We start from the raw sequence: 17479 nt of genomic DNA on the forward strand, positions 1-17479 counted from the left end.
TGCACTATTGCACACAGAGAAACAGAGCTTATAAAATGGCATATGCTCTGTGCTTCTTTCTAAATTAAAGGCAACATCCTCAGAGGAGTAATTTTGAAAAAAACTACACACACACACACACAAATATATATATATATCTTTATTGGACTCATTATATATTTTTTCAATAAAGAAATTTATATGTATTTTTTCCAATCAAGAAAAAACAAAAGAAATGAAGACCTTCAGTACTTTAGATAATTCTGTGAAAGTTAAGAACAAACAAGCCATTATATTCCATTCTTCTTTCTCAATTTTTTTTTTACAGAGAGAACTTTTTTTTCTTCTGGTTTAGGAGAGGGTAATTGAATTTTAAATACCTTTTTCTGCCAGCCTTAAAATCATATCTACCTATGAGAAAATGATTGTCCAATAATGAAAAAGAGAAAGAAAAAGGAAATCAGTCAAAACTTTAAGGAAATAAAGGTTTAGATTTTTTTTTTTTTAAGTTTTCGGCTGCACCCCACGGCATGTGGGATCTTAGTTCCCCAACCAGGGATCGAACCCACGTCTCCTGCATTGGAAGGCAAAGTCTTAATCACTGGACCACCGGGGAAGTCCCTAGATTTTTGTTTGATAAACACCATGTTCCATCTTGATTAATTGACTTTTTATTTTCCCTTATTAAAAAACTTCTCTGATTATTACATATGGCTTAATTGTCCTAAAATAATGTCATTATTGCAATCTTCCCATGAGGGATTGCAGTGTGTTTAACAGACATGGTAGGAAAGGAAAAGGAACTCCACTTATTTCTCAGCCTGGATTTCTGCTCACATTCAAGAATCCCTCTGCTTACCTGGCCACCTTCAACTTGTAAATCCACAGATTTTGATATGGAGATGAGAACTGTGGAGTTTTCAATTGTGTAAAGTGGGAACACAGCCCATTGACATCATGCCCAAGATGGTCAGTACATGGTAGCCATCAGACAAGGGTTCTTGAAGGAAGAGCTTTATGTGGCCATCTCTGCGTGTCAGGAAATTCAAGCGTGAAAAGATTGCAAAGAGATCTCATTGGCATTTACACAGGTCAACCAGGGCTGGTAGAGGCAGGATCAGGAGAAAGGTGTGTTTACCCTCGTTAACCCTAAAGGACACAGACCTTGAAACTTGAGAGAACTAGAGATTCAAACTTATTAGTAAGATTAAGATAACCTAGTAAAGTGAACATCTAGATTTTTCCCGACTAATTGGGGTTATATGTGAATGTATCTGAGCAAAAGTAAATTTTAATAATAATTATCCCTAGTTGTTCCACAGCACTCTCTTAGTCTTAGGATATACCATTCAATATTTCCCTAGGCAACTCTAAAGCTGTCCTCATTTTCTATATGTGTATATATACACACACTATAAATAATTTATGTTATATATATAAAACATATATTTAAGTTGAAGTGTACAGTTTTTGACTGTAAAATAAGACAAACTAGACACTTCAGCTAATGAAATATGCAATTAAGAAATTTTATGATGGGCCTAATCAACTGAGTTCATATAGCTCATGTTTCAGAGCAAGAAATTAGTTTCCCTGTGTTTGAAACCTGGTCCTATGAATTAATAATTATGCCCTTGCCAACGTGCCTGAATTCCTCTGAGCTTCAATTCTTATCAGCTATAAAATAGGGTAATAAATAATACTGGACACATAGAGTTGCTTTGAGGATTAAATAATGTAACACATGAAAAGCACTTAGAACTCCGCCTGTGAAAAAGTAGCGTTTCGTAAATGTTAGCTGTTATTATTTCAATGTGCTTACTTTATAAAGTGCTTCTCATGACATAATGGTATGTCAGTACAATTAAGAGTTTTGCAGTTGTACATTTTGATAGAGCATAATTCCTGGTGCAGAGTTGGCATTCGATAATTTTGCTACATATGGGTGAAAAAATGACTAAAGTATGCATGTGAAATATAACAATTATTAATATTATAAATTAAAATATGTTAACTAATATATCTTTTTGAAGACATTTCAATAGTTCAGGCTATTTTAATATACACTGACATATCTAGAATTTTAGTAAAAATACATGAGTTTGCATTTGACATTAACTTTCCATCTTCAATCTTATTTTAAAATTTTGTGCATTCAATTTTTCAGAATTTGAAAAAATAACAATTTTACCACTGTTCAGTGTATTATGAATCTTAATCCCTAATATGTTTTTCCCATGGTCTCACCACTTGGATAATTAAGTCCAAAACAGACAGAAACTTTAAAGCTCATACTACACAATGTGTTTTTTTCTTAGTGTACCTACTACAGGAATAGCCATGAATTCTAAATAGCAACCAGAGTTGGCTGTTAACTTAAAAGTGGTCATATTCATTCTTCTTATGTCATTAATTTAAAGAATCAAAATCATAAAGTATAAAGAGACATAATTTGCTAAAATAGTTTCGAATTTTGTTATAAAATATTTTAAACTTACTGAAAATTATAGATAATACTGTCACAAATACTTGTGTTCTTGCTATCCAATTTTATCAAATCGTAACATTTTGCTATATTGGCTTCAGATTTTTTTTAATAAAAAATATATTACAAGTACCCCTGAAGTCCTCTGAAACCATTCCCCTGTCCTCCTGAGACAACCACATAATAGAGTTTAACATCTATAATTCCCAAGCTGTCATATGATATTAATGTTTGTCATACATATATACAAGTAGACATAAATAATTTACAGTATTATTTCATGTAATTTTAACTTTATATCATGATAACTTACCATAGGTTTTCTTCTGCAAATTATTTGCTCAAGATTTTTTTTAAGATTTATCTATCTTGATAAATGAAGGTATATTTCATTTAACTGCTGCTTAAATTTAATTGAATAAATATATCATAATGTATTTATTTATTATATTATTAACACACTATTAGAAACAATGTTGCAATGAATGCTCTTTAACAAATTCCTTTTGTACGTGTGGGAGAATTTCTCTAAAGTAGAAGTGGAATTAAGTCAAAGTGGAATTTTCTGGGTACTTGAGTGCATGAACTTCACTAGACATAGACAAATTTACCTAAAAAGTATATGTACAAATGTATACTTTCTGTTCACAGTCTATGAAAGTTCCTGTGTCTTTGAATCATTGCCTATACATTTCCCCAGAATTATTTGCACTTTGTGCTGAATGAAAAAATTGTCAAATCCTGCTCTCTTTTTTTGTACTTTCAGATAGGTTGGTTACAAATGAGAATAGTGCTGCTTCATTTCTTAAATTGGATTCAGTTCACAGTGGCTGAAATGTGAGGTCTCAGGAGACGTGAGCTCAGTGGTTCTCAGTGGTTCTCAATCTTGGCAATACTTTAGATTTACCTAGATCATTTTTAAAATTCTGATGCTCAAGCCTCACCCCAGACCTGTTAAATAAGACTCTCCTTGTGGGTGAAGGGCAGGGGGATGTGGGTGCCGTGCTAGTTGCCCCACCTACCACCCTGGGAACTCAGATCCCAAAGTGATCCTAATATGCAGTCAACGTTGGAAATTATTGCCCTTGTGTATGTCTGATAAGAAAGAGAATAAAGCCAGAGGGAGAAAAAAAGATACTTGGCTGTAGACCCATCTCTAAAAGTGAGTGGTGAACTGGAGCTTGATTCTTTAGTTTTATCTAGGATAGTTTTATCTAGGATGAATAAGTAAATTAGCATCTGGGGAACAATAGTAGGTATTCCAGAATTTGGCAATGCTTGAGACCAGGAATATAACAAGAGTTAGTCTGCTGACAGCAGTTGGGAATAGAACTACAGATCCAGGGTCAGGATGCAGTACCTTTAGGGTAAGGCAGTTTATGAAGTCCAGGCACGTGAATGGACCCCAAACAAATAGGTTTGTTTTCTAGGCAGAACATTTGGAAAAAGCCAGTGAGTGTTAGAGAAAAGCTTTGTCTATGTGGGCACCATTGGCTCATAGCAAATAGCAATAATTCCAACCCCATTAGCTGGTTGATGCCTGTTATAAATGTTTTGTCAGACTTAATTAGAATAAGTTTTGAAAGTACGTTATGCTTAAACGTGTAAGATATAAGCTTCTAACTGGTGATCAGAGGGTATGGAAGAGTCAAGGATAAACTGAAATGCCCCAAGTTATAATGCATGAGGAAAAATTTTGATTTGGTTCATCATTTGTAACATAAGCTATTGACATAAACCAAGAATTTGTATTTAATTAAGATTGTTTCATAACTAGATTAAGTATTCTACTTTACCAAGAGTGTCAAAATCTACTATATAAGGTAACAAATGTTCATGGAATCTCACCTATAGCAACAGCCATTTTTCATCCTTTCCTCAGTCAGTACAGTTATTTCAGCTTTTTACACAAAAAAATGAATTGAGAGACCATTTGGCTTTGCTGACATGATCAGTTGCAAAACTATTGGAAAGTTAAATATCCAATTATTATTTATGGGACAAGAAGATATTGACATTACTGTATAGTTCATGTAATTATCTCACACATTCAGGAGAGATTAAGATTTCTAAAATTGTATTCTAGTTAGAAGACCTAAAAACTTTTCTTTAAAAAAAAAATACCTTAGGGAAAATAAAACTAAAGGCATCCAAGATATTTTTGAATTGTCATTGTGCATTCAACTTAAAATACAGTTTAAGACATGAGGATGAGGAGATGATTACATAGTGATTCAAAACAAAATACCTTTAAAAGTCTGCATGCCCTTCAGGTTGACTATGAAGTCATCGGTCAAGGTAAATAATCAGGGTAATTCTTTCTCTTTTTCCAATTCAGTGCTGAGTACAAGAGAAGGACTAAATATGTTCAGAAAAGTCTTAATCCTGAGTGGAATCAAACAGTAATTTATAAAAGTATCTCCATGGAACAGGTATGCAATGATTATTTTCTATATGACAGATTCAGGCTAATATAAAAATAGTGATGATAGAATTACTGAAAGATTGTGATTCATATCAATTTTTCCATACAAACAAAAAAAATTAAGTAAAATACATGCAAGAAATATAGCCAGTAAAAGGAACTGGGTGCAGTTCGAAGATACAGTGAAAGAAAATGTGCACATTTTCACAAAACAGCTAAAAAATAAAATGAATAAGACTAGTGGGACATTTTCCACTGATTATTTCAAAATCAAATATTTCAGTAGACTGGGCTCTATTTATCATATTTTGAGGGAAAATATTTTCCAGCTAGCTGTATTTTGACTTTCATAAACAAAGAAAAAATAAGATTCAGATGCACTGAAATGAATTACCCCTCCTGGCAACAATTTAGGGATCATCTCTTTTCTAAATTGAGGCTTCCTACGGATCTGGCATTGTGCAACTAAACTGTACAGAAGAAAGCGTGAAGAAGACTAGTGTAAAGGATTATCACAACAAATAGATGACTCTAAGCAAAATTGCATCAATGTGTTTCTGAAAATCTTCATGTCATAACTTTGTATCAATAATAGAAAATAACTGATGGTTTATCAAGATGAATTCAGAGAAAAAAGAATACAAATAGAATAGGAAGAAGACATCCATGAAAACAATTTACAAATGAGTTGTCTTTCAAAATGAGGTTTCTCATTTATCCTTTGGAAGATTTCTAATTTGACTATGAAATTGAAGCTGGATATAAATTGTAATCTGGGTTCTTGAGTTTAAAATAAGTTACGTTCACCTGCAGAAATAAGACAGTGCTACTAATGTGTTTTGGCAATTTACTGAAACAAAAAACTATAACCCAAATACTTTGAATAACCTAGACATTTTTGCAACCTATGAATTTCATGTATTTAAAGAGTATATATAGATTCTGCTTGGTACTTTTAATAATGGGCAGGGGTAGAATAACAGGAAATAAGTAAAAATCACCCTTTTTTTTGCAAAATAGTGAGGTATCTTATGACCAAATACTTGGTTGGACCACAAAATGATTGACAGTTTACATAATATTGAATGTAAGTATACAGTTTTATATAAACTTAAAGTATTTTTACATAAGCGGAAAGAGTTCAAGGAATGAAAATATAAATGAGTCTATTATATGAGTATAATGAAAATTTATGATGAGAAACGAGGTTAATGACATTTTGATTTGAACTGTAGCTCAAGAAGAAAACACTGGAGGTGACAGTCTGGGATTATGATAGATTTTCTTCCAATGATTTTCTTGGTGAGGTGAGCCTATGGTTTCCTTTTTTTTATTTGCTTCATTATAAACCATCAATTAAATCTTTATGGAAAGCATATTTCTTAAGTGTATAAGATAACTATTTCTGGATAAAATTCTTTGGTGGATAGAATTTATTTACAAATGACTCTGAATAGATGAATAGCAACTGGAGAAATAATTTTCACTTTACCACTTGATGTACTTTCTAATTAATTTGAAAGATGAAATATTAATTGTTTTGATAGAAAGTTATATAATCATGCTGTGAATCCAAATGATTATGTAAAAGATTGGAGATAAATTTATTGTATTATAAAATGAGCTGGATTTTTTTCAAATGCATTTTCAGTTTATTTAATTGCTATTCCTCATTGCACGTATGAATGACTTGATGTGACATTTTACATACTTCGTTTAAGTGTCCCACAAAACATCTCAAAATATTTTAAGAAGCAAAACTAGAAGTAGGAGAAAGCAGTAAAAACAATTTTTATAAATTCACAAGGAATGTAACCTAATTATGAAGTGTGGCAGGATGGTCAGATTCTGTGATATTTTTCATCTATCATATTCCAAAAATACATATTTTGTTTAGTGATCTTTGCTTAAAGCAGAAGTTATGAATTAATGTTAAAAAAATAAATCTCCAAAAATATATAACACCTAGAAAATACAATATCCTTTTGATAGAGACAATAGAAAACAGTTGAGTAGTCTAGGTGACATGATGTCTTGTTTGGCTCCTACACTCTGTACCTTTTTCCCATCAAAACTAGATCATTTGAACTTCACCTACAGGCTCCATGTGGTATAGCCACTTGGACTAATCTTGGTCTTAGACAGGACTACTCTAGAGTACGGTTATATCTGATTTATTGTCCTATTTCAAAAAGCTGATTTATTGAAGTCCTTATAATTTATTGTTCACATGAACCTAAAGCATATATCCATTGTGTGGTTTTATTTTTTAATATCTGCTCAAATATAAGATGCCAACTACTGTAAAATGCACCATTGTTTATGTACCACTAAGAAAAAATGTTGCCAATTAAACCATGACACAGCGCTTTCTTATTGTAAACTGTTGGTAATCTCTCTGTTTCAAATGTGAACTAAAGTATGTTTTAAAATAGAGGGAATAAGTTAGTAATTGAAAATTAGCCATTCTTTTTCATTTTGTCCCTCTTGTAACTAAAATCAAACAATCTGCAAAAAAACACTAGCCCAGTTTAAGAATATCATGTGTCCATTTAACAAAAGAAGACTTTATTTCATGAAGAGATTGACTTGTGACTCTACCTTTTTGCATCATCTCCAAATAATTTAATTAATAGAGATGTCATACAGTTCAAGTTAACCAAACGTTTATACAGCATCTGGTATGCACAAGACATTCTCAGTATCATGGGTGAAGAAAAATGAGGAAGACCTCATCATCCTAAAGGTTATACTATATCCTTTGACTTATGTCCTTGAATAAGTTTCAGATCACAGAAAAAAAACAACAAACGAATTACAGCTTAATCCATAAATTTTACTCACTTATTGCACTTTTTTCCAGGTATTGATTGATTTATCTAGCACATCTCACCTCGATAACACGCCTAGGTGGTATCCTCTCAAAGAACAGACTGAAAGCATTGATCATGGCAAGTCCCATTCCAGTCAAAGCAGCCAGCAGTCCCCAAAGCCGTCTGTCATCAAAAGCAGAAGCCATGGTATCTTCCCTGACCCATCCAAGGGTAGGAGATATTTCAAGTAGAAAAAAGCTTTTGTCTTTTTGTTCACTCAGTATATTCTTGAATATGAGTGCCTGTATATTTAATATCTTTTGAAAGGTATTATATTGGGAAATATTTAATATAATATCATGCAAAGAGTAGTGGATGTGGAATCAGGAGAAAGGGGCTTTAGTCTCAGATCAGCCCTTAATTAGGTTGATGCCTTTGTGATCTTCACCCCTCTGGTTCTCTGTTTTTCAACCTCTAAAATAGAGGAGGTTGGGTTATATGAGCTATTGGGTCTTTTTCAGCTCTCAAAATCTAGGTTAATATGACTTTATAAAATACGTTGGGGTATTTCATAAAGAAAACATAAAAATCCTCAACAGTTCATTGACTAGACATAATCATCATTACCATTTATGCATGTTTCTTCTGTTTAAATCCCTATTTTTTCATATGTATATTCTTACTCATAAATCATATATGTAATATATGGACATAAACAGTTTTGCATTCTGCTTTTTAATGATATCAAAAACATTTTCCTCATGTCATCAAAACAATTGGTATGCTGAAAATTACTTAAACCTTTCCTAAGTGGTGCATTCAAACTAATTCTATGATTTTTTTAACTACTATTATTATTTTTTAATTGCAGCATCATACATTGGGTTTGGCAGTATGCACAGCTTTCCCATTGGAATGGGCTTTTCCTTTGGGAGGTTCAATAACCAGTTATCCTACAACACAACAGTAATCTTCATCATAAAATGAGTTACTGCCTGTATGAGGGAACCATGTAGTATGTTTCCAGGATATGCTGAGCTATTTATAAGTATTAAATAAAAATTTTTATATTGGATCTGAGTATTCCTTCCTTTTCGCCTCTTCTCAGGAAGTACAGCAAATTGAAAAGTGGTTCTTTGCAATTTGGATTGGAAATGCAAGTGTTCTAGGAGACGAAAAACTGAGGTCGTGTCCAGGAGGCCACTGAGTTAATACAATAAACAACTGACTACAATAAGTGCTGTAGATTACTTATGAGTTGTATAGATCATTTCTGGATTCCACTTAGCCAGACCAGCTCTGCACTAATTAACATTCTGGAAGATGATTGGTATAAAGACCTGTCTCTCTATGACTACCACAGTAAATGTGTGATCTTATATATACATTCTCTAAAATCACCTGAGATGATGATATAATACAGTCCCCACTTCCATGTATCCCAGTGACTCGCACACCTTCCTCCAGGAATTTTACTTAAAACTCCTCCTGCGGCAATGTCAGCCTATTGTTTCTTCCCTGGTCCCTACTAGAATTAGCAGAGTTGCTTGGTGAAACTGTAAGTTAATATATTCATTTATATGAGACTACTTAGAATGTATTTATTCCTCTTCTCAAACCTCTCTTCTCAAGATTATCATCCTCTTGCCTTTCCTCCCAAAAATTGTCTCCCAAATGTTGAATCACCTCGCTGTATGGTGAGCAGTTGCATAAACGCGCCAAAAAAGAAACAGAGTTAACTTAAATCTTAGACGGTTTCAAATTATGTGAGACCCAACTTGACAGGAGGAACGCTGGAGCAAATTTAACTCATGTTTTACCCTTTTGTAACCAGACATGCAGGTTCCCACCATTGAGAAATCCCATAGTAGTCCCGGTAGCTCGAAATCCTCATCCGAAGGCCATCTCCGCTCTCATGGACCATCTCGCAGTCAAAGCAAAACCAGCGTCACTCAGACCCACTTGGAAGATGCAGGGGCTGCTATAGCCGCTGCCGAAGCCGCCGTGCAACAACTCCGCCTTCAACCAAGTAAAAGACGCAAATAAATTCCTCAGCATGGCAGCTTAATGTTCATCTGTTGCCTTTCTTTCCTGCTGTCCTTCCCCATTTGCTTTGTTTTGTGCTTTCCCTGCTCCCTCTGTTCTCTGTCCCTTTGTCTGTGTAGGAACAGTATCGATACATAAATACGCTCTCTCTCATTTAGTTCTTTTTTGTTTTACTTTACATAGAACGAAATAAAACTGGCTGTTTCTCCTTTGTCTCCACCATCCATCCAACCTGGCTCATAGTATTTGGTAGCTGTGTCTGTGATGTGTGCAGGCAAAACTATGTTGTGTGTCCTTTTTGTGTGCACTTAAATATCCTTTAGAATACAGGAATTATAAGCACAAGTGGCTGCCAGTTTTCCAGGCATTACACCAAAAAAAGGCACACACATAAGCATTGAGCAGATTAGCAATGAGAGTCTCACCTCTGAAAAACACTAAAAAATTTTAGGCAGAAGAGTCATGTAACCAACAGTCAAGTTCTAGAACCTAGGGGAAATGGAAAAAACATTTTACGCTTAAAATTTTTAATAGATTATGCATGTGAAATAATGAGGCTTTCCACGTGAGAAACTTTGTAGTCTTTTGGAGAAAAAAAAATCTGTAAAGAAAATAATGTTTCCTATATTCTCAAAAAAGTATGTAGTATTAATATATGTCTAAGCATATTCGATGAGGCCATGTTACCTCATTAAGGATCCATTCTGTTGGATCACACTTTGTATACGATACAAGAGAATTTATAGGGTTATTCTTCTTTCTAACCACTGGAAATCATTTGGAAGCCAAGATGTCAATTAAAGCGTAACAATTCACCCATCTTAACTGCTGTAATTTCAATTGATAGAATTATATAAGAACTTAGTGAGTACAGACACTTTAAAATGTAGGAGCACTGTTACTTCCAAGAGGCATCAGGCAAACAACGGAGATAGATGAATGTTCTCCCCATCTCCCAAAGTCATCATTTACAAAGAAACAGCCAGTTTTAACCCCCTTTAGTGCTGTGCATGTGGTGTCATTTTGGCATTTGAAAACAAAACTTCCTTCGATAGAGCAAAAGATCACTTCTGTTTGCATGAATAACATTCAAGCTGGTTCCATCTAAGGATACATACTCTGGGTTTCCATTTCACCCACACTACCACAGCAGCACATAAAAGCGGTCAGTCTAATCATGCCAGGAAGCAGCACAGACACAGCATAGCAGGAGTCCTCCCCATTCAAAGAACTCAGTCTGATAATCTGCCTCCACCAGCTAATGGCAACCAAGACCAAAGCCAGCTAGCCCTCAGGAAGGTGATGTCTGATGGACCAGTCAAGCCAGAAGGAGGTGAGCAGAAAGGCGCTATTCAAAGCACACAGCAAGAACATCCCCCAAATTTAAAGCCCTCATCTTTTAATTTTTAGAGATTGTCTGATAAAGTATGTTTATCCACTTTTTAATGTGCTTTTGTGGGCATGGCATTTCAGGACTTCATCATCACTGTGTAAGTCCCAAGATGAGTCCCATAATATATTGACTACAGTGATTTGTATTTTTCTATGCACTGGGCATCTTTTGACTTTTGTTGGGAAATAGATTAACAGTATTCATATTGCAGAATGGAACGCATGCTACTAACATAATCTGTTCAAGCATGACTATAAATATGTTGCACTGTGATAAAAGTTTAAACTGCTCACAATTCGAGTTAGCATACCAGTTGGAATGTAGATCAGTTTTTGTTGAATATTATTTCAAGTGTAACTTTTTTAAAAAATTCAGTGGATTTTGGAAATCTTAGAGGAAAGTAAAGGAAAAAATTGTTAATGCACTCATTCACCTTTACATGGTGAAAGTTCTTTCTTGATCCTACGAACACATTTTTTCCACTCATGTTTCCATAGTTTTCAAGTGTATCAGATGTGTTGGGCATGTGAATATCCAAGTGCCTGTGTAATAAATAAAGTATCTTTATTTCATTCATAAACCACTGGGTTCTGAGCCATTGTTATATGATGCAGCTTAAAATGAGTGTGTCAGTTTTTGCTTTCTCATTTGATTCCTTGCAATAGAGAATTTAAAGTTACTGCTTCGTTGCTAGTGCAAGCTATAATGATAGAATATTGAGTTGCAGGACAAAGTTTCATGTCGGAAACATAAGATAGATGGGGAGTTATTACCAAATAAAAGTACCAGAGCTTACATAAACATGTCAATAAATAATGGGTTTGGGCTACTCTAGGCAATGCTTCCACTCTTCCTTTCTTGCACGTCTGATCTACTTCACAATCTTCTCAGCTTTCTGGATAAAGGAAGACAAATCCAATGAGTCTTGCTCCAGACAGGCACCTAGACTTGATCCATGGCTTTGTTAGGAAGGAAAGCAAGTTAATATCTGTCCCTAACTTGACACCAACAATTTGTGGAATTTTCCCCAAGAAAGCATGCCACTCACTGCCAGTGACAGGGATCAAACCAGGGTGATTATAAAATTATCTTCATTGTAATTCAAATTTAAATTTAATTTTAATTCAAAAACATATATCAAAGAAAGGATAAAAAAAAAACGATAGCAGCGTTTGCCCCCTTAAGTCCCTTCCAGCCGTAAAACACTTGATTCTATGATTCTGTACTTTCCACAAACTAAAATTAAGACTTGTACTTTCCTATTGCATTTCTCTGTATTCTCAGAAATTTTTAAAATTTAGTATGCTTTTGTCCCAACTAATCAGACATTTAGGAGCAATGGAGGATGTATGTGGCAGTACAAAGGCCAAACCACTGTGATGTTCCTTGAATTAGCAGGCAATTAAGGAAACAGCTTAAATATTAAGATAATTGTGAATATGCATTTACTCAGCCCAGTTTATAGACTATCACCAAAGCAGTTTCCCTTTTCTAGTTGGCCTTACTAGTACTGTCCAAGAGTACTTAAAATTTCACCTCTCACCTTTTTTTCCATCAAATAAGTTCAGTTGATTTCTTCCTTCATTTTCTTGCCGCAAATATTTAATAATTGTAAATGTCACAGTAGTCAAATGCTTCTCTTATTTCACTCTATTTTTAATTATCATGATTTAAGTATTCCTATGATAGTTTGTCCTAGTTTTCCTAGATGTGGGTCTTAAAATTTGCAGCAAAATGCATTTAACTCCCTTTCTTTGAATAATGCTCTAATGGATATTCTCATACATTTAGAATAGTTCTTCACATTGTGCAAAGTGTTTCATCACCCATTTTCTCATTTTGTCACACCTAGTGGGTGAGGGATTCGTTGCAGATATTTTCATTTCTGTTTTCTGAGTGAGCCATCAGAGAGTCGGGGTGTGCGTGTGGCAGCATGACTGGTGAAGAACACATACCTGGAAATTGTCAGAATCGGCAATCTAACCCTTGTTTATGACCGCACCTAATAAGCCTTTGCTTTTTAAATACATTGGCACCTTTGAAATCAAACCCTCCTGATTTCACTAAAAACAATTGTCATTTACTTATTTGCTATTTACACTCCAGTCCTTACAAATGATTAGAGGTTGCTAGAAATTATGACGGAATACAATTTAGACTTGGTCTACCTACTTGATCCTCTTTTCTGAAGGCTGATAATTAAACTGCCACAAATCAGGGAAGTAAAACCTTCCCACTGCACAAGCCGAGTGCAGCAGTAAGCAGGCTCTGTAGAGGAGGCGGTGTGTACATCTGCAGTCATTGCTATCAAGGGTGACGAAATTGTCCCTAAAGAGCTTTTCATATATATATATATATATATATATATATATATATATTTTTTTTTTTTTTTTTTTTTTTTTTTTTTTTTTTGGTGAGTTTTTCAGCGGGTTTCTGCTTGAAGTAGCAGAAAATATGGGTCAGGTAAGAATTATGGAGTAAGAAAGGAGGAACTTTTTCTCTCCCTCCAGGGTTTAGTTGCATGCTAGGAAACCTGAAGGACAGGATTTAGACAGATTGTGCCAGGTCATCCTGACACCTAAACAACTCTCCATTTGTATTTAGAAATCCCTGGAAATGTTTTTTTCCAAGCCAGTTGGTTTGGTGGAATATAGGCCCGGCTGTTTTAGAAGGTAACGCCAACCAGGGAAAAGAGTTTCAAAATAGGTTGTTTTTTAAAACCATACCCAAACTAAAACAAATTGAAGTATTTTTACAACCTTGAAAATTAATTTAGTTGCTATGGCATATATTACATTACATATATATATATATATATATATATATATATATATATATAAAGGGCATTTTTAAATTCCTGAGCTGTTTTTGTTTGATCTGAGATTTTAGGTAAGCTTTAAGTTTAGAAACACTCATGCAGGATAGATAGAAGTATCCCTCCACCCTGGGCAGTAAGATGAGAGCTTGGAGAGGTTAGTAAGAAGATGAATCATTGACTGAGTTGTGTGAGGAACTATGACTGAAGGTCCCTTGTTGTGGCCGAATTTTAGGAGAAGGTCCTGAAGCTACTTCCACAGACCGCTGCTGGAAACTCCACTTTCCGTAAGGCTCCTTTGCGGCACCTGTCAAAGAAGAGTTTCCTATCCATATTGCCGTGGTGAACTCTGACTAAGCCATCTCTCTGTGAGAGCTGCTGTCTTGGGCAAGTGGTATGGGTGGCTGGGTTGGGAAACAGGGCGGGCACTGGGAGTGGAGAGAAGTGTTGGTTACAAAGGCAGTAGTTGATCAGTGGTCCATTCTGTTCTGACCCGAAGCAGATGGTCACTTTTGATCAGAAAGAATTTGGTGTTCTCTGTTTCTGGAAAGGAGAGGGTTCAAAAGGGAAAGAAATCAGAATGAGATCATTTGGAGGTGAAGTCTTCTGGAATGTGTGTAAGAGGTTAATAGAAACAGACTTAACATTCCTCATTTCAATGTGTTTGTGCAAAGAAAAGAAAGGCAGCAAAGCTTTAAAAAGGAAACTTTGCATAGTTTAAAATAGAAAGAAAACAAACTGTAATGATGTGAACACAGCAAATAGCCAGCAAAAATCTGAGAGCATCAAATTGGATTTCAGCTTTCAAAGTTTTCTGCCTGTTTCTCTGGGGGCAAGGGTTGTATTTCTTTGTTGTCTCTGAAAATCAAAGTGTTCTTCTAAAGTTCTGGGTTTTTAAGAGTTTCCATATTTTCTTAGAAAGATTGGTTATGCATTTTCAAATCTTTCTATAGTCATTTAATATTCATTGCCAGAAATATCTCTGCTGCACATGCAGAGGCACAGACAGTAAATATATAGCTCTGAACATATGACACTGTCTCTTGTTTGTGCACCTTCCCTCCCAAAGGTGAATTCACTGACGTATCATCAATGGATACTTTTGTTCTTTTCTAGTAGTAGCCATGAGTGTGTCAAGCCATCCACGTAAGGAATTACTGGTTCATACTGCAGTGTGCCTTTGTCGCGTGATCTAACCAGGGGCCTATATGATTGAGCGGGACTATTAATACATGATCCGAGAAGAGAAAGGCCTAATTTTTAACATGTCAAAGTGCCTTAAATGCTATTTATGACATGTCTTTAACAAAGTTAAACTTATTTTTTGATTGCAAATTATTGTATTTTAGGTTTAAACAAATTTATTTTTAAAAAGTTAATTTACCAAATTACCAGCAGAGAGCAGGACCCAGAGCCAATGAGACAGGCAAGTAAATGCTGATGGAGGAAAGAAATGAGAAGCATGGAAGATGAGAAGGCTGATGGGGACACTGCGGGACCATGGACAGAGGGTACAATCTGAGCTTGGGGCTGGGAACGTTATCGCCTGGGTAGGAAGGATCCTGGAACTGGGTGAAGTGCCACCTGGGGAGAGGCAGAAGAATGCCAAAAGCTAATAGCTTAAGCTAAAGCTTAATAATAGCTAAATTAATAGCTAAAGCTTAATAGCTAAAGCTTAATGACATTGCCTAATTCCAGATATCTATCCATGAATTACTTGATTTTTTTCCCACTTTTCATCCGAATGTACTACATTATGTAAAATCATGATATTTCACCCATTCTCTGTTGTGCAAGATAATCTTTGGGAGGGAGGGGGACATATGGGGATGGGACAGGATGAAAGGAATCTTTATGTATAATGAGTCAGACCGTGAAAAATAGCCTTTTTATTTTATTACTTTGTTGAGTCTGTAAATATATATTTTAATCATTGAGGTGACAAAAAAAACTTTCGGATTTCAAATGAAATATTTTGATTGGGGTATTACGGTTTTCAGATGTATAAAGAGAAATAATGTAGATAGAACCATAGCTTTATACCTCAATGTGTTTTAAAATACTGAAAGCTAAAATTAATTAAATGATCATTTGAACAGAAACTAATCAAAATATTAATAATACAAATCAAACAAGAACAGATAAGTTTTTAAGAAGAAAATGTTTGATGAAAATCAGGAGTTAGGAATTCCCTGGTGGTCCAGTGGTTATGACTCCACACTCTCAACTGCCAGGGGCCCAGGTTCAATCCCTGGTTGGGAAGCTAAGATCCCACAAGCCTCAAAGTGCAGCCAAAAAAAAAAAAAAAAATTAGAGAAAATGTCAGGAGGTAGGTCCCTATTTCTAAACATAAGAAACAAAATGGAATAAAATTTCTACTTCTACTTTATTCTTAAAAGAACACAGAAGCAAAATCTACTTTTCCTCATTAAGACATTTGAAACTAAAAACCACATTATTTTAAATTCTATAGATCACATTTTTTTTCAGAGATCTTATAGCTTTTATTTTTATTTAAAAAAATTTTTGAAGTATAGTTGATTTACAATGTTGTGTTAGTTTCTGGTATACAGCAAAGTGATTCAGTTATACATACTGGTCACATTATATTTTTATCTGACTCTTTAGGTAAAATGAGGTCGGAATCTAGAGAGAGAGAAAATGTAATTTTTATACTACACAATTCAAATTTCTTTCTATATGGATATATTTATACTTTCTATATATACTTTTAGTTTCTTGTAAAGCATTCTTATTGCTACTGATATTTTTAAAGTAAATAACTACTTTGGCTCCATCCAACTATTAATGTACAAGAAAATTGAAGAGACAATGTAGAGAAAAGCCGTTTTGGGACGAATTTGCATTGTTTTATGCCTGCCAAATTTCATTATTTACTCTGGATTTCTGTGTAATATAGTTTTTTGTGGGTTTTTAGGCAAAAATAGAACAGACAAGCAAATTTTTATGATACATATAATATTTTAACTCAGACCTTATAATTCTAGAGTTGTGAAGTTCTGGGTGAAACAAATTCTGAGGAAGCTTAGAGAAATTCAAAGGGTGATGATAATAATAATAAATCTTTTCAAGTAAGGTGTTAGAACTTGATTTTTTTAGTGCAGAAAATAAAAAATAAAAGACACCATAGAATGATTGTCATGTATATACTGGTTTAAGATGATTGTCAAAAAAGGTTGGTGCTAATTGTTTTTTTTTTTTTTCATTTTCACAGTTCATACTTCATTTTCATCACTGTAGATGTAGACCAGTCATTCTCAAAGTGTGTCCATTGATCCCTAGGTGTCCCAGAGACCTTTTCAGGACTCTACAAGGTCAAAAAATTCTTAAGACTCTTAAGATGTTATTTGCCTTTTTTACTCTCATTCCTTCCTTAGTGTGCAGTGGACTTTTCCTACATTTCCATGAGATGTCATGACATCATTGCTCTGATGGCTAATGGAATATGTATTTGTCAACTGCTTATGTTAAATTTTTCTTAACTTTGAATATGATAAATATT

The 17479-nt window shown here is 34.4% G+C and overlaps 1 protein-coding gene across 1 annotated transcript in view; it reads left to right on the plus strand.

The window, feature by feature from the left end:
- Positions 1-17479, plus strand: part of PCLO (piccolo presynaptic cytomatrix protein) — a gene marked incomplete at both ends in the record, with an annotated part of 365582 nt that overhangs the window by 300446 nt on the left and 47657 nt on the right. The window contains 4 exons of the mRNA XM_082662011.1: positions 4803-4896; positions 6125-6196; positions 7753-7933; positions 9537-9731. Of these exons, the coding sequence (XP_082518137.1) occupies positions 4803-4896; positions 6125-6196; positions 7753-7933; positions 9537-9731 (542 nt within the window). The remainder of the gene's footprint in view (positions 1-4802; positions 4897-6124; positions 6197-7752; positions 7934-9536; positions 9732-17479) is intronic.

This window comes from Grampus griseus (genome assembly GCF_964374135.1).
Source record: "Grampus griseus genome assembly, chromosome: 9".
Lineage (NCBI taxonomy): Eukaryota > Metazoa > Chordata > Mammalia > Artiodactyla > Delphinidae > Grampus > Grampus griseus.